At 54.9% G+C, this 16,980-nt stretch overlaps 2 protein-coding genes across 4 annotated transcripts in view; one reads left to right on the forward strand and one right to left on the reverse strand.

Moving 5' to 3' along the window:
• Window positions 1–3,219, forward strand: part of LIMK2 (LIM domain kinase 2) — a 52,615-nt gene extending 49,396 nt beyond the window's left edge. For both annotated transcript variants that reach the window (XM_020871638.2, XM_020871639.2), the window contains 2 exons: window positions 456–613; window positions 1,818–3,219. In XM_020871638.2, coding sequence (XP_020727297.1) covers window positions 456–613; window positions 1,818–1,962 — 303 coding nt within the window. In that variant the 3' untranslated portion in view covers window positions 1,963–3,219. The remainder of the gene's footprint in view (window positions 1–455; window positions 614–1,817) is intronic.
• Window positions 3,220–4,225: 1,006 nt separating this feature from the next.
• PIK3IP1 (phosphoinositide-3-kinase interacting protein 1) lies at window positions 4,226–14,814 on the reverse strand. 2 transcript variants are annotated; one of them, XR_011490764.1, is made up of 7 exons: window positions 14,587–14,765; window positions 13,557–13,673; window positions 13,346–13,465; window positions 12,282–12,476; window positions 12,105–12,183; window positions 10,986–11,152; window positions 5,631–5,715 (listed from the first exon to the last, which is right to left on the reverse strand). XR_011490764.1 is itself a non-coding variant. In XM_020871658.2 (6 exons), exons 1-6 carry the CDS (start codon window positions 14,654–14,656, stop codon window positions 5,385–5,387), a joined length of 912 nt encoding a protein of 303 aa, XP_020727317.2. In that variant the 5' UTR covers window positions 14,657–14,814; the 3' UTR covers window positions 4,226–5,384. The 2 variants fall into 2 exon arrangements, 1 of the variants encoding a protein (XP_020727317.2); XM_020871658.2 differs by lacking the exon at window positions 10,986–11,152 and having other exon boundaries at window positions 4,226–5,715; window positions 14,587–14,814.
• Between the last annotated feature and the right edge of the window lie 2,166 nt (window positions 14,815–16,980).

The raw sequence follows: 16,980 nt of genomic DNA on the forward strand, positions 1-16,980 counted from the left end.
CCGTGTGGACGCCTCCCCTCCAGAGGCCGGTCGGGGCTCCTCCAGACCCTCAGTGAGCAGACTCTCAGTCAGGAGACAAGCCTGCATTAGCAAGATATGGAGAGACGGGAGGGTGCAGCCCTCTCAGCTCGTTTTTTACCTCCTTCCTCTTCTGTTGATTTGCGTCTGGCCTTAGTTATGGCACATAGTCTTCCCTTGAGTCGCATCTCTAGAGCGCAGGCTCAGTGGTTGTGGCACACGGGCTTGGTTGCCCCACAGCATGTGGGACCTTAGTTCCCTAACCAGAATTGAACCTGCGTCCCTGCACTGCCAGACGGATTCTTAACCACTGGAGCACCAGGGAAGCCCCCCTGCCTCCCGCTTCTGGCCATCCCTCCTGTCCTGTCCCCGCACCAGCAACCCCCTCCCCCACCACGTGGCTGCACCGTCCCTGACCACTGTCTTTCCACCTGCAGATAATCGGGCAGGTGTATGCAGATCCTGACTGCCTGCCCCGAACACTGGACTTCGGCCTCAACGTGAAGCTCTTCTGGGAGAAGTTCGTGCCTACAGACTGCCCCCCAGCCTTCTTCCCCCTGGCCGCCATCTGCTGCAGACTGGAGCCTGAGAGCAGGTTGGAGTCCACTCCCCCTACCCGGCCCGCATGGTCCTGGGATGCCCGCCCCGGTCCTCAGCCATCGCCACACCATTCCCAGGCACGGGGGTGGTAAAGGCCTCGAGCTCGAGGATGTGGCCATCAACCACAGAAGCCGCCCGACGACCCCAACGTGTCAGTTGGCAGGAGGAAGACAGGGGTGTTGTAGCAAGTGACCCAGAAGCAGCGTTACACCTTAACAGCAGGAAATTCACCCCAACTTGTATCTCATGTAAACCTGTATACCATGCTAACAGTGCATTCAAGTTTCCGTATTCCCGTGTCCATGTCCAAACACATTTTTTTTTATAGAGTTATCATAAGTAGAGAAAAGTTTGACATTTTGCTTTGCATTTTTGTCACTACTCAGTATTTCAGATTATCATTTCTGTTGACTGTGAAATTCACTAGGAGACTGTAGGAACATACATGTGTAGTTGCTCAGGTTTTTCCAGCTTCTTCTTACAATAGGTATTACAATGAGCATCTTTATGCATTAGCCAATTTTTTCCTTTAAAGAAATCTTTTTAAAATTATCTTTAGTATATGAGAACATGTATTTAATATGTGAGAAAATGACAGATGCCATGGAAAAAGGATGCAAGCTAAGCAAAAAGGGTTGTTCAAGGTATAAGTTACCATCTTTAAGATGGTGCTCAGAGTAGGTCTTGCCAAGAAGGCGACAAGATGTTTAAGCAAACCAAGAAGGAGATGGGGGAGTGGACCTGAGCTGTCTCCAGGGCAGTAGGAGCCAGGCATTCGCTCTCTCCTTGGGGTGAGCTGCCAAGTCTGTGAGAAGCCCCTCCCAGGGCAGATCCCGTCCATGTGGAAACGACTTTCAGTCTCAGGACTGAAAGGATCTTTAAAAGGGCACTTAGTCCAAACGCACCTGTGATGATTGCATTTTCTCTGAGACCTGGAAGGGGCTTCTCTTCTCCTGGACTTCATTTTCAAGCCGCCCCTTTGAGCCAGACCCACCTCTCCCTGTGTTATCACCTCTCGTCTTTGCAGCGGCCTGTGCAGTCATATGACCCTGTTTCCTACCGAGGCACACCAAGGTTAAGGACTTGCCCAAGGTCAGACACCCAGGAAGTGGTGGAGTCCCAGGCCTGGGTGCCTTCCTTGCCACCTCACTGCCCGCCCCCACCCCTGTGACTCACCTGTCTCCTCCTCCTCTTTCTAGACCGGCATTCTCCAAGCTGGAGGACTGCTTTGAGGCACTGTCCCTATACCTGGGGGAACTGGGCATCCCTCTGCCCGCAGAGCTGGAGGAGCTGGACCACACCGTGAGCGTGCAGTACGGCCTGATCCGAGACTCACCTCCCTAGCCCTGGCCCAACCCCCTTCCGGGGGGCATCCCCCAGCCAGCACTGCCCCCTCTGCGCCCATCCCTGCTGCGTGCAGGGCCGGCCAGGCCTCCTGGGGATCGGCAGCTCATTCAGAAGCAGGACTGGCCATCCTCCTACGTCCCCGGAGGCAAGCAGGCACAGCACCAGGGAAACGTCCCCAGGGGTCCTGGAGCCCGGTTACTGTCTGTACATCCAACACTCGCCTGGAAGCTGTGAAGAAAACAAGCAAAGCCTGGTCCCTGAGCCAGGAGGAGTCTGTTACTCGTGACCACTCGGGAGCCCCCTGGCAGTGGATTCCCAGAGGCCCTTGCTGACACTAACCAGCACACCCTGGACCTGCTGGGCAGGCTCCCGGGTGCACCGCCGGCGGCCCTGACGGCTCTGGTTCCGCCGGTGCAGGAGGACTTCTCGTGGAGTGTGGCAGAGAGTGCGGCCCTCCGAGGACGGGAAGCGACCGCGGTGCTCCCCGGCCCTGGCGCATCCCGCCCTGCCCTGGGCAGCGTTGAGGGGGTGGGCTGTAAGGCATCTCCTGGTCGGTTTGTGGTGGGTCCGGCCAGGAGTCAGGAGCAGGGCTGGTTTCTGTTCGCCTCCTGGGCCCCGGGGCCACATCGAGGGGGAAGCCTCCACTGTGTTCTCACACTGAGCTCCAGACTGGTGGGAAACTCGTGTACGTGCCCGTCCTGCCGGCAGCAAGCGCAGGAGGCGGCCAGGCTGAAAGCAGAGGCCCTGCCCTCTCGAAAGCCCTGCTGTCCTGGCTGCTGTCATTTGCACGCTCAACGTGCGCTTCATCCAGGAGCCCGGGATTGTGCCAGGCAAGCTCTGGAGGACACTGGCTAGTGGCAGGCCCGGGGTGTGGGGTGACCTTGCACCATATTTAACAAGTGAGGAGTGGGTTTGGGACCTTACTGCGGCGTGTGTGGTTGTGCTGGGGGCAGGGGCGGCTGGGTGACGCGGGAGAAGGCGGTTGCCGTTCAGACTGTCTTGGTGGTGTACCTGTGGGGGTGATACGTGAAACGCTGTACATAGACCTGATGAGCTGCGGGACTAGGTGTTGCCTCTGGCCAGTCTCCTTGCTGTCACGGCCCTGCCTAGGTGCGGAGTGTGCGGGCTTTCGCCCTGGGCTCCCGGCAGTAGGGAGCGCGGCTGGTGCTGCCTCAGCGGTCCCCGCAGGAGTGGGGGGTGGTGGGCCCAAGCCGGGCCGTGGAGCAGACCGAATAAATTAAGCAGTTAACATGACTTGATGGTGCGGAGAGTGAGAATGTGACTTGCGGCCTGGTCCAGGGAGATGCACGTGGAGGGTGCACTGGCCACTCTGAGGCCCCGGCCACGTGACCCGACAGCAGGGGTTCGTGTGCTCTGACCCCACCTCTGCACACAGACACCAGCCTGCCCCAGGGGACGTGTGCAGCCCGCCCTCTGCCGTCCGCGCGCTCCCACAGCCAGGCCATCCCGGAGTCCTCTCTGCAGGGCCGGGTGCCACCTTAATGGAGGGAGGAAATGTGTGCTCGCCACCCCTGCCCCTGCTGTGTCTTTCCAAGAGCTCGAGAGGAGACCTGTTTCTTGCATCTGCACACGGGGCCTGTGGGGTGCCGGCTGGGCCAGGTGATGTGATCTGGCTCACGAGATCCTAGGCACAGCACAAGTCCACAGACCCAAAGGTGGCTTCTCCCGAAGCTGGCTGGAGTCAGGGCCAAGGTCTGGTTCCTGGAAAAACACGCACTAGGGTGCCCCTTGCTGGCAGCCATATAGAGGTGACTGGATACAGGCAGAGGTCACCCTGGGTGTCCTAGAGGCTGAGAACCTGTTGCGAAATCCTTGCTAAAAAGCAAAAAAAAACCTGCCATTAGTAGCTTCCGCTGGAGCCCTAGGAGTCGCCCTGCGAGGACCGCCCTCGGCCAGAGCAGCTCCTGGGAGCCTGTCCCCCCTCTGCACGCCCATCCCCCCACCCTGTCTCCAGCCCCTCCCTAACCTCTGAGGAATGCTGAGGGGAGAGGGGCCGCAGTGACTGGCTGCCCTCTGCCAAGCTGCGACCCGAGAGGCGCTCCTGGTGACAACGCCCCAGTTACCGACCGCCTGGCCGCTGCCCCCGCTGTGGGCCAAGGGGAGGACGGACAGAACAGCGCGCCTGCAGGTGCTGACAAGGTAACCGAACGCTTCCCGGCTTGGAGGGGGAGTGTCCTGACACCCCACAAAAACTTGGCAATGGGGTTTTTTTTTTAAATTTTATTTATGTTGAGTCAAATGCAGAGCAATTTCCTGCACTTTTATTTGCAGGTGTCAGAATGAGGTATATAAAAACAGGTACACAGAAATGCTTTTATAGAAAAGTAGAAACCGGTAATGTTCTCTTCTGCATCATGACCAACAACAGACCCCCCTGAGGTCTAGATCCCCTCAGCAGGTCACTTCTGGGAACAGCCTGCTGGAGAGACAGGGCCCCACAAACCCGGCCTCCGTGAAGGGCGGTGACAGGGCTTTGGGAAGGAAGCTCTGGACAGGTTAGCCCTGCTGAGGCCCCCAAGTGTGCCATCAGGGCCTCGAGGCTGACTGTCCTCTTGGAACCTGAGCGTCACTCCCTTTGGGCCCGCTCTGTCCAAAAGGCGTCAGGAACCCTCAGAACCCTTCCAGTGGGTCTCTGACTGTCTCACAAGTTAGGGGTCATGACCCTCATCCTGGTTCCCCACAAGAAGGTGTGGTCCTGAATCCTTCCAACACCGAGGCCCCGCCCACAGCATCATTCCTGCAGGTCAGCTGGCTGCTGTCTCAGCCCTGAGGAATGCAGAGCGGTCACTCTGCACCCTGAAGGGAGGCCGTCGGTCTGGGGCGCCCCAGGCGCCTGGGAGCTGAGGCGGCTGCAGACACTTCGCCCTCCTCCTCAGTGGAATGTTCAGTGCCGTCCTTCCTTTCGGAACAGGAAGAGCCCCAGGGCCCCAGGCCCGGCCCACAGTCCTCAAGGCACATCACTGCCAGCAGCCTAGCAGCCTCCGCCTAGATCCTCTTCTCAACCCACAGTGCTGACTTTCGTACAGACTCGTTTCCATTTCTTAGAAATGGTCAGGAGGGGACTGCGTCCCAAATACTGAAAAAACTAAATACGTTTCTAAACACCGCCTCTCGACCTGTGAATAACAGCGCACACCACTCAGACCCACAGCGAGCACGTGGGGAGGCTGAGGCTGAGGCCACCTTGCACAATGAAGCACAGGGGAGCTGGGGAAGCCCCCTGTCCGTCCCTACTTTGGTTCCGGGACACAGGAAGCCCCTGTCACAGCGCTGCTGCGGGGGCTGCTGCTGTCCCTATCCGTGGGCAAATCCCTGCTCCATGGCATGGAGAGAGAGCCTTGGCAGGACCCTACCCAGCCTCGCTCAGCCCACAGTGCCACCTGCTCCTGTCTTTGGGTTCAAACAGAAAAAGTGGGGGGTTTCAACCACAACAGAAAGTGTAGATCCTCCCAGCTGTAGGGGGGGTGGGGTAGGTGGTCCTGCACCAGTGTCTGCAATGGGCTCCTGCCCATCGTGGGGGGGCTCAGGCACCTGGAGTGCCCGCCTGGGCCCATGAGGGGGGCACTGCCCTCCTGAAGGTCGACTGGAGTCTGGCTGGCGTGAACGACAATGGTCTTCTCATCCACGATCTCACAGGTGGGGTTGGTGAAGGCAGACAAGGGCAGGGTGATCCGCTGCAGCTCCCGCTCGCACACTTTCTGCTCGTGCTGGGCTTTCAGGTCCTTGCCCCTGGCAGGAGAAGAGGGGAGCATCGGGCTGTGCCGCCTGCACAGTCTGCTCGTAGGCCAGCACCCTGAGACCCGGCAGGGGCTGGCCACAGTCACAGCCAGGCAGGGCTGTTCTGCCAGACTGCCTTAACTCAGCAAGGAGCCCCTAAACATCGTCTGTAAGATAGGGGTGACAGTAGCACTAACCTCACATAGCTGCAGTGGGGCTCAGTGAAGATGGTGGGGACGAAAGAGACCCTTAAAGCAAAATGGAGTTTTGCTTTTTCAGCCCGAGGCAGCACAGGACCCAGAAAAACCCTCAGCCCGCACCCATAAAGCTGTCCAGAAAACTGACCTGACCATCCTGTTCTGAGACGCCTCATCCGAAAGTCTCAGAAGGTGTGAGCTCTGGCTGGAAACAGGGACCATCCCCTTCCCAGAAGGTGTGAGCCCTGGCTATAAAGAGGGACTACCCCTCCGAGTGCAGTGGGCAAGGAGCCTCTGAGGGCTGCTCAGGTCGACGGGAAACAAGGACACCATGACCATGGGACCCCTGGGTGTTCATGGGCCTTCTGGCACTTCTCAGGCTGAGGTGTTACCCCATTTTATTCACGTGAAGTGCTCACTCCATGCCGAGGGCTTTACATGCATTACCTCACTTCATTCTGAACCCTAACAGTTAGGTCTTATCGTTCATTTTATAGATGAGGAAGTGAGTCCAGAGATAATGAACTCTCCAAATGACACGGTGGGCTCAAGCCCAAGTCTGTTGGACTCTGGCTCATGCTCAAGAGAAGTTCTGACCTTACCAGGGTCACCCCCTACAAAAAGGATAGGGCAGGGCCTCACCCACCCAGTCTTCCAGCTGCGCATGTCAGGCCCGCCCCACTGGACCGGCCACGCCCACTGCAAGCCAAAGGGTGTGGTGTGTGCCTGGCATACTGCACGCCAGAACCCAGGTCAGCATCCTCTAACGGTGATCAGACACGTGGGCTCAGCTGTCAGAGGAAATCTTCCCAGAATGAGCCCATCCCGAAGAGGCCCTGAAGCAAGCAGCTGATGGATGACCTGGTGCGGCAAACAGGCCTGCCTCAAAGTCCCCAGGGAGACAGCTGAGAGCAGACGGATGACACAGCTATTGCCCAGGGAGGTGCAAAGACAAAGGTTTTCAGAGACAACGCTGAGGACACGGGCGCTGGAGGGGAAAGAGCAGGTGCCTCCCAACTGCCTTTAAATCACCCAGTTCTCTGCCCCTGGCCCAGCCCAGCCTGGGCTGTGTGACACTCGGCCTTGGAGAGCCTTGGTTTCATCACCTGTGAAATGGAAATGATACCTGACTCCAAATATGATGATGAAAGTCAAAGGGGAGTCACTCCGTCGTGTCCGCCTCTTTGCGACCCCATGGACTGTACCCTACCAGGCTCCTCCATCCATGGGGTTTTCCAGGCAAGACTACTGAATGGGAAAGCATTTCGAAAACCATGGGACTGCTATAAAGCTCACAAGGGGCTGTTGCAATTTGCCCTCTGGGTTCCCATGGAAACTCTCCTACTGGACAGCCAGGGTGAGTGTTGTTTATGTGACCCCCACCACTGCCCTCCGCTCTAGGCATTAAGCTTCATCATCCTGTAAAACAGGGAGCTAGACTTGAGAACCTCCAGGGCCCCTGACATCCTGTGAGATCCTGAGCGTGATGTGGGCCCCGCGTCCCCCTGCTCCTGTCGGCACACCTGTGCGCTCATGCCACCCAAGACTTGGAGGGCCAAGTCTCTGCATGTAAGCCTGCAGCTCCTGCCCATCCTCATCAGGCTCTGCACTGGATGCCCCGAGCCCCCAGAGGGGCTGAGGAGGGCCACGGGGACACGGCTGCCTGGAACAAGCGCACCCCCGCTCACTGCCCAAGATTCGCTCTGCCTCTGGGCACTTATCGGTTACGGCCACTGCCACGTACAAGAGAACACCTCTACCTCCGGCGTACAACAGAAAACTGCAGTCTGCCCATGTCAGGAGAAACGTGGAAAGTCTGGGTTTAGTTCTATTAAGGAAGAGTCCCTCGGACTGCAAGGAGATCAAAACAGTCAATCATAAAGGAAATCAACCCTCAATATTCACTGGAAGGACTGATGCTGAAGCTGAAGCCCCAGTACTGTGGCCACCTGATGTGAAGAGCCGACTCGTTGGAAAAGACCCTGATGCTGGGAAAGATTGAGGGCAGGAGAAGGGGGCGACAAAAGATGAGATGGTTGGATGGCATCTCAACGGACATGAGTTTGAGCAAACTCTGGGAGATAGTGAAGGACAGGGAGGCCTGGTGTGCTGTAATCCACGGGGTTGCAAAGAGACACGACCGAGCGACTGAACAACGAGGGAGCCCACAAACAAGCCAGCGGAGAACCAAAGGCCATTTACAAAAGCAGCAGAGTATGTGCCCAGAGCCTTGTGCCAAGGCCTGAATTTCAAAACCCAAGAGGCTGGAGGAAGCAGGAACTCCTGCTTCCCGAGCACCCCTAAGGTGCCAGGAAACGGCCTTCCCACCTTCCATCCTGAGAAGGGTCACCTGTGCACCGGCTGGATGCCGCACCCTTTATACGTGCGTCATCTTTGTCTCATTTCCACCCAGCACTGCGTGTCATCCACATTTTACAGCCGAAGAAACTGAGACTTTCCTCAACTGCCTCCTTTACCAAGCATCTGGCTGTGGTCAGTCGGGCTGTTGATAATGGTCAGGCTGCATCATACACAAGTCTTGAGGGGGAAAAAAATCAATGTGGATTAATGGGGCAGAGCTGGGCTCGAAGCTCAGCCAAGGGTAAATGCAAGGAGCAGGTGCTGGGACAAGTCCGGATGGCAGTCTCTTCCATTTAGAAGCCTCAAAACACACTCAGCCCTGCATGCCTCCTGCTAATGGCTCCCGTGAGTCCTAGAGGTGCCATGGCGGCCCCCAGCTCCTTCTGGGGTCTCAGAGAGGCCACCAGGATGGCTGCACTGACCGTCAGGCAGCTCAGCCCCTTCTCACCACCTGTGAGGTGGGGGGACAGCCCAGGCTGTTGTCTGACAGCCAAGAAAGAACAAAAGACTCATTCACTAACTCAGTTCCTCTCCTGGGCAGGCGGAGGAGTTGCTGACTGACAGTTTTCCCCTTGCCTTTTTATCAGAGCCAGAGCACAGACACTCGCTCGGGGCAGGGAACTGCAGGCTGGCCCCCTGAACCAGACAACCAGGACAGAGGCCCGCCAGGCTGAGCCCTTGCCCGCTCCCACCTGCCTCCCTTCCTCCCCTCAGGGGAAGCCCAGTGTCTGCCCGCCCCTCCCGGCCAGGGGAAGACTCCTTCCCACTAGCCTCCTGGCCCTTGGAAGGGTTCAGAGCTTGCAGGAATTCTATTCTGACTGCTCCAGGGTCAGGCCTGGTAGCTGGGCCGGCCAGAAAGCAAGCGTGCACGGAGCTGCTGCCTGTATCTGACATCCTCTTGCTGGGTGACAGAGGCACCCGAGACCTCCTTCAGGCAACAGAGGCTGGCTGCCACATTATTACGTAACTCTGGGCCATCGCTCTCGTCCCGTCAGAAGTGGCGCTGTGCCACACTGCCGCTCAGGGCAAGTTCCTCAAGGCAGCCAAGGTCAGGAATACCAACTGTCTGCCCAGACTACACTCATTTCATCGTCACAACAAACCTATGCAGCATCTACTAGGATCTCTGTTTCAGGGACAGGATAGCAGAAGTGGAGAGGCACCATCATTTATTCACAGAGAGGGCGGATTTGGGATCTGAACCTAGTACTGCCTGCGACCACCACCAAATAATACTGTCTTTAGGAAATGTTAGAGCTGGGCGGATCATCGCTAACCTGCCCCATGCTATTCTACAGGTGAGGGAAGCAGAGAAGGTAAATGACTTGTCCACTGTCACACCCAGAACTGCTCACAGTTCCAGAACAAGATCCTGGTTCTTTTGACTTTTAAGCCCAGCTGTTACAGTTTGAAAGTTTCTGTTTTATTTTGAAAGGTTCTGTGCGTGTTCACTCAGTCATGTCTAACTCTTTTGCAACCCCACAGACTACAGTCTGCCAGGCTCCTCAGTCTATGGGATTTCCCAGGCAAGAATGCTTTGCCATTTCCTCCTCCAGGGGATCTTCCCAACCCAGACTGAACTTGGGTCTCCTGCATTGGCAGGAGGGGTCTTTACCACTGAGCCACCTGGGCAGCTCGCGACTGTCTTATGCCATCCAAAGCAAACTGGCACGAAGCTCCTGAGCCTTGCTGGACTTTTGGGAGACACTGGCAATCCCTTATTGGCCATGAAGCTTGGACACGCTGCTGAACTCCTCTCAGTCTCAGCTCCTCGCTGTGAAATGGTGTAAAAGTGGTCCTTCTAGTGTGGTCCTGAGGCTTTGGTGCTGTCATCAGGGAAGGACACGCAGTGGGTCTTATTGAGAAAGTCCAGGTGACTAGTGGTTATTTAACCTGATTGGTGTTCTGCTGTCTACATGTAATAGTTAAGGGTAACCTGGGGTGGGTATGGGTGTGCTGGAGAGGGGACACAGCTCCACGGAACAGACAAGAAAAGGAGGTGCAGAGAAGTAGAAGGACCTGCGCTCAACAGCACTTTCCAGGACACTGTTCTGTGACTCTGGGGAGAGAGTGGGAGCTGAGCGCTTGCCTCCAGCCCACATGCGGTTTCCTGTTGTACAGGCTGTGCTTGGGGCACTTTTGCTGAGGAAAGGGGTGGTCCGATGGTTAGTGATGAGGAGTCTGGTGACTCGGTGCCTCGCCCTGAGATTACAGGAAAGTAAATATAGGCTCTCGGGGTGCTCCCGTGACAGCCTAGAGGAGCAGATCTAGAAGAAAAAGGCGTGGCTTCCTCATCCGGCCTGAGAACTGAGTTTGCAATTAAGGACATTTAACAGTCAGTTCAAGCACCTGGAGGCCTGGACACTGTCACAGGACTGGAGGCAAGCCCAGTACTATCCAGTGTCTGAGGAGGAAATATTTCAACAGCTAGACTCAGCCAACAGGGTTTGGATCTGATCTGCGAACTGTAACCAGGGCCTCCCCATCACTCCCCCTAACTCCCTGAATTGACCAACAGGTGCCCCTGAACCTGCCCCAGCCACTGTCGCACTGAGGGCAGCAACCTTATGCTAGAGGGCAGGAGACCCTCCCAGATCAACATGTCCCCTCTCTGAACCTATGCTTCCTGAATCACAGAAGATCAGAGAAGTGATGGAGCCTGGAGAGCGCACGTGCAATGTGCCCACATTTTACAGAAAAGAGAAACAACTATGGTTTACTGACCTCTTTCCTTGGTCCAGGAAGTCAAGCGTCTCAGCGACAGCCATGGCCTGGAGTAGGAAATAGAACCACCCTGCCCAAAGTCACGCAGATTGCTAGTCAGTGGCAGGACTGAGACAGCTCCACCAAATGCTAGGTGTGTGACCTCGAACAAGTCTCAGTTTCCTTATCTGTAAATATCATTGACCTTATCAGGGGTGATTGTGAGGACTGAGTTAAAGCACACATATCATTTGAAGCAGTACCTGGCCTTCAGAAATACTGCTGCTAGTACTGTTATTATTCTTACCAATATGTCCCCTTTCCATCTGTAAAATGAGGCTGACTACAACACTCTAGAGACAACTCGACTTTAATACTGGATGACCCGCGGGGGCTGTGGTCCTCACCACTGGAAAACGCAGGCCACCACATCACTTCCTTTATAGGAAGCCTTCACAGACCACAGAAAAGAAATATCACAGATACTCAGGAATGGAAGTCAAAGCCCCTGATTTTTGCCCAACATTTTGTAAATAATCTTCCCAGAGTCAACCAGTGCTGGAAAAATGGGCACAACTCGATTATCATCATGCACTCCAACGCACTTCCTTCCTCCTGTCCTAGAGGAGATCCCACTGCTTACAGCTCAGGACATTTAAGCCCCAACTGCAAAAGCAGTGGCTGGGAACCTTTTCTAGGAGCAGAATTTTATAACTCACAGAAAGAATTCAATCTCCCAGTCCCCGCAATGAGAGCCCAGCCTCATTTCTGAAAGGCCACCCAGTTCCACAGCAGACATGCTTCCACACCAGACAGCAGGGAATGTCGGTGTCAAGAGAGCTGGATGTGACTCCAGCCACTCCCAGGCAGTATAATCTTGAGCAAGTTAGTTCACCCTTATGAAGGCCTCCTCACCTATACAATGGGGAATAAGAATCCCTACCTCATCAGGCTTGCTAGGTGAAAAGTAAAGGCACCAAAGATGAAGGTTTGTCCAAGGTCACCTGGTGAAAACTAGAACCAAGTCTTTGCATCCAATACCTCCCTTCCTCTACACGGAAGAATGCCACAAAGGAGCCTGGTTTGATTTTGTGTACCTTCCTCTCCTCTCTGACCGAACCCAGAAAAGAAGCTACTGACCTCTTGTAGGTGTAGCCAAGGACGATTCCAGCTCCAATAACGATGATGATCACCATCATAGTGATGCCCAGCACGTAGCCTGCCAAAGACAGGACACAAGGTCCCATTAGCTCCACCCCAGATAATCAGCAAATATTTCTCCTTGAATTTCACAAGGACAGAGGCAGGAAGTCATACCCAGGGTTCCCAGGTCCTTCTTCTCCTTGGAGTTCACCCGCACCCGCTGGCTGATCCCAATCACTGGCTGCACGGCTGCAGCCTCGCTCCGGGCAGGCAGGGCGTTGGCAGGAGCAAACACCTCATCTCCTCCTGGCACTTCAGCAGCCTCCTCAGTTCCTGTTGTGGAGGCTGGCAGGCCCTGGGAAGTGGTATCTGGAGGTGAAGTGGGAAAACAGCTCTCATCAGACAGGGGCCTGAGTTTGGGGGAAGTGGAGTGGGCCCACCTTAGAATGCACTGTACACGCTGAAATCAAGACCTAGGGGCAAGATCCGGCCTAAAGGCTGCACCACAGCTGGAACAAGACAAAGAAGGCTGTGAGAAAGGGCCTCACCTGCCTCCCAAGTCTTCATATTCTCAAATTCTTGCCATCTTTCAAGGCCCAGCTCAGCTCACCTCCAGGGGTACCCCCTCTATGCCAAAAGGCAATGCGTTACTCCTCGAAACAGCTCACATTTGCTGAACCCACACTTTATGCCAATTTCTATGTTACATGCTCACATATCCCATTTAATCCTAGAGAATCGTCCTTGCTGCCCTGGGAGCCACAAGCTGCACTCTGGAGTCTCAAGAAACTTGGATTTAAATCTGAACCCTGCCACTGCGTTTGGTAAGTCGCTAAACTTCTCTCTGAATCTCAGATCCCCCGAACTGGGTGGAGGGGGGGCTGTGAAAGAGTGCCTAGCACACAGCAGACACTACACAAACACCGAGGGGCGAGCTAAGGGCGTGGACCAACGACGCACTTCTCCCGGGCTCTCCCAGAGGCGTTCCCGGCACCGAGCTCGGCCGAGGGGCGGGGCCTAACCGCCCACGGTTGTTTACTAAGCGCTTGAGGGGAATGAGCTCATTCCGGGCGGCGGCGCCGGCCAATGAGCTTCGGGTCCCGCGGCCTGGAGACAGCCCTGGCCAATCGGACGGCGCGGGGCGGGGCGGGGCCGGCCGGCGTCGCGCGGCCGCACGTGCGCGGCGGGTGCAGCAACAGCTCCTGGGAAGTCCTGGGCCCGGGGTTCGGGGCGGGTACCTGGGCAGCGCAGGTCCTCGCAAGGTCGCTTCTCGGGAGCTCCAGCCTCGCGGCTGACGTAGCACCAGGGCCCGCGCGGGTCCTGGTCCGGGTTCCGGCAGTAGCTGTGGTTGCCGGCGCCTGAGAGGGGAGAGAAGGCAGCAGGGGCCCGGGTTGGGACACGGCCGCCGCCCGCCCGCCTGCCCGCCCGCCGCCTGGGACGGGCACTCACCCGACTCTGGGGCAAATGCCAGGCCGCTCTGCGCGTCCAGCCAGTTGAGGCAGCGGTGGCCTGGCGCGGGGGAGGGCTGATCCGCCCGGTACAGGTGGCCGTTATCCCAGAAGCAGCCTATGAGGAAGAGGAGCCCCCCGACAGGACACTGAGTGGCGGGCAGGGAGCCCGGGCCCACCCCTGCTGTGAGACCCTGCCCTCACGTGGAAAACCCCGCCTGCCTCGCTGGGTTGTTGTGAGGCCGGAAAGAGAAGGGAGGGCGGACGAGTGAAGAGCCCCCAGCCGGTGCCCGGCCCCCTCTGCTCAGTGTTGCCTTTTTTCTTTTCTTTTTTAAGCCGGAACTTGCTCTGGAACTTGTGACCACTTTGGAGGAAGGTGCGGGGGGAGCCCTGGGTTCAGGATCCTCTGTGGAGACGGTGGGAGTTTGGGGTCGGGGCGGGGGGCGGAGGCAGGACCCAAAATCCATCCCTGTGTTGTCATTCCATGTTATATAAACTCTGGTGTTCTTGTCTCCGTGGATGTGGCCACACTTTCACAGGCAGCATTCCCTCCCAAGAGAATCCTACAAAGGCCTTTATATCCAGTCAGGCACAGGAGAGCCTCAAATGGAGGGAACCTGCCTAATTGCTGCCTGGATGTGACTCCAAACTCCCACTCCCCTCAGCAGGAGGCCCTCAGGAAGGGGCTGGGTAAGGAGGGCCAGCGCTCTGGAGACACCCGCAAAGCCCCCCGAAAAGAACAGGACTTGGGAGTGGAGGAGATGAACCCCCAAGTTCCATCCACTCATGAGCCACCGGCAAGAAAAAGAAAAGAGAAAGTGGTTACTTGCCTTTGTTCTTAATGGCAAAGATGGAGCTGCAAGCTCCAGGCAGGGAATAGAGAAGGAAAAAACAAAACCAACAAAGCTTTCATGGGACAACAGGAACCTGCTACAAGCTCCGTTTCCTGTCGTCTCCCTGCTTGGGAAATAGGAAGCTTCACCCTTTCTGCCTCATTAAGTTGCTGCAGAAAGGAAAGGTGGTAATCTCACCTCCAGCTCCATAGGCTTCTGCCAGGAGCATGTTGCTGACGAGGATTGTTCGCACCCAGGCCAACAGCATCCTCACCTCCTTCGTCCTGCAGGTGACTGACCAACCAGAGTCCAGCCGGGGTCCCCCTAGGCGGCGGCTCTGCCTCCCGTTCCCAGCCTGGCAGTCAGGCCTGCTCTTGTTATGCGCTTCTGGTAAACAGCCTCTCTTTAGAACTGGGAGCTTCCAGCAAGCTTACTGCAGCGAGGTGGTTTTTTTTTTTTTTTTTTTCCGGCTGAAAGGCGCCCCCTGGGTCCTAAGCCTCCTATGCCATGCTCATCACTTTGCCCTGAGTCAAGAGAGGAACTCAGCCAAGCGGAAAGAGGCAGAAAAGTTCAGGTCATGCTTAGCAGTGGTTCAGCGTGAGACATGCACTGGCTGCATCCCCGGGGCCTTTCTTCTCTTCTGTTTACATTTGTGTGAGTACATAAAGAATAATTTTGTCAAGAGGCATCTCTGGGGGTTGGGGGCTCAGGGATTTTGGAATTACAGTCAGTAAGGCAGAACCACTTAGGGAGAACATGTTAGTTACACAGCTTGGAGAACTCGAGACTGGATGGGACACAGATAAGAGAATCCAGGTGGAAGCAGCTCTTTATACCCATTCTTGAAAAAAAGAAAAGGGCCTTGTGGTTTATACATGTTTATAAACAATGACTTTTTTTAAAACAGTGTAACTTTGCCAGAGTCATATCAGTCACATTCTTTTGCTTCTCTTTGGGACTTGGGGGCCTCATATATAGTAGGCGCCCACTAGGGGTCTCTTTAGTTGGAAACACATGTCCTGCAGACATTGGGACATTTGCTCAGCTATGTTTAATAGCCTGGCCTTTGTACCAGCCATGAATTCATACAGAGGAAGTTAAGGAAAATGGTTGCCCTTTCCCACCCCCACCCTGTGGGAAATCCATCTGCAGCGATTTATATCCATTATTAAACCTCACCACATCCACACGCCTGAGACCTTTTGGAGTTAGGCAACACGGCCCTCTTCCTGTCTGGCTGGCAGCGCCTGTTCCCAGGCAGGCTCAATAAACTGAGGGATGGAGCAGAGTGATTCGCCAAGACTACCTTGTGACTCAGGCGAATCTCAAAATAGAAATGGGAGATGGTTTCCATCTGAGGGCTTGCATCTTGCAGGCAGTAATTTAGGGAGGAGGGGAACAAAAAAACTTTACTACATAAGTTGCAGAGTTTTCTCAAGGAAGAAAGCTAATATTAAGCCTAGTAATGTGAAGTGAATTTGAATTCACTACACTCAGATTCAGACATGGCAAGGGCAGAGGGATGAATTGAGTTTACTCTTTGTAGAAGTTTGGTGACAGTGGGTTCTGTCCATCCATCAGGTAAGACACATTGCTTTGTCTTTGCAGTTGCTCTCCCATCTCTACACAAGCTTCTGGTCCTCTGACACCCGATTTGGGAGTCTTGTCTGGGAATAACAGACATAAATACACAGATATGCCAAATTCTTATTCTTTAATAATTCTAACATATTCAGGGATCTTTTTTAAACACTTTTAATTAATTTTACAAAAATTTTAAGAACCTCCTACAAGTACATGTTAGATAAGGTTCTGTATACTGAAATACTGAGAAGATATCTGTGAACAAAATATTTGAAATATCTGCCTTCATGGAGCTTACATTCTAGTTTAAAAAGACAAATGACAAATCTGTAAAAATGTCAGGTGGTCTTAAGTGTTAAGAAAAAAGTGAAACTGGGTAAGAGAGGGAGAGTAAGGAGGTGGTACCTCACTTGCTGAAGAAAACTTGCACTGTTTTCAAGGAGGATATTTTTACAGGGAAAAGGCTGAAGGGGGAAGTTCTTTGCTCAGTTTTCCTTGTGAGTCCTAAGTCCTCTTACACCACTGCAGGAGATGTGTGATACATATTTTATTTCATTACATACACTGTATCAGCTTGGGAAAATGAGAGTGCAGTTCTGATTTCAGAGTAGCAGGCGGTTCTTGTGGATTGGTCCCTCAGCATCTCACCTGTTGCCTTTGTAAGCAGTGAGCTCTCAGTTATTGTCTGATGAGATGCTCCTCCCTGGACTCTGAAGGGCTGCTTCCGCCCGATCATAATACCTCCCCCCTGATCACAGTAGAAGCAGCTGTGCTCAGGCCGGCACTCGCACCACTTTCAGATTACCCACTGTGCCCGTGGACGACTGCCAGGACTTCCTCCTCAGGAGCAGAAAGCTGCTTTACCTGGTGCTCTTATCATCTAATTTCTCCTTTTAAAAAACTGCTGTCTACCCTAACTTACACACCTTGATACACAGCAAAACCATGTTTTAGTGTTGTGCAACTTATCTGGAACAGTACCGCCTGAAAGAGATAAAAAACAGGCCA

This window comes from Odocoileus virginianus, chromosome 12 (genome assembly GCF_023699985.2).
Source record: "Odocoileus virginianus isolate 20LAN1187 ecotype Illinois chromosome 12, Ovbor_1.2, whole genome shotgun sequence".
Taxonomy (NCBI): Eukaryota; Metazoa; Chordata; class Mammalia; order Artiodactyla; family Cervidae; genus Odocoileus; species Odocoileus virginianus.

Bases quoted from the DNA above. Each gene is read 5' to 3' on its own strand.
- PIK3IP1 (XM_020871658.2), bottom strand. From the start codon at position 14,656: ATGCTGTTGGCCTGGGTGCGAACAATCCTCGTCAGCAACATGCTCCTG. The intron at 13,674-14,586 runs GTGAGATTACCA...TCTTCCTCATAG, and splicing joins AGAAGCCTATGGAGCTGGAG to GCTGCTTCTGGGATAACGGC. The intron at 12,477-13,345 runs GTACCCGCCCCG...CTTCACCTCCAG, and splicing joins CGAGGACCTGCGCTGCCCAG to ATACCACTTCCCAGGGCCTG.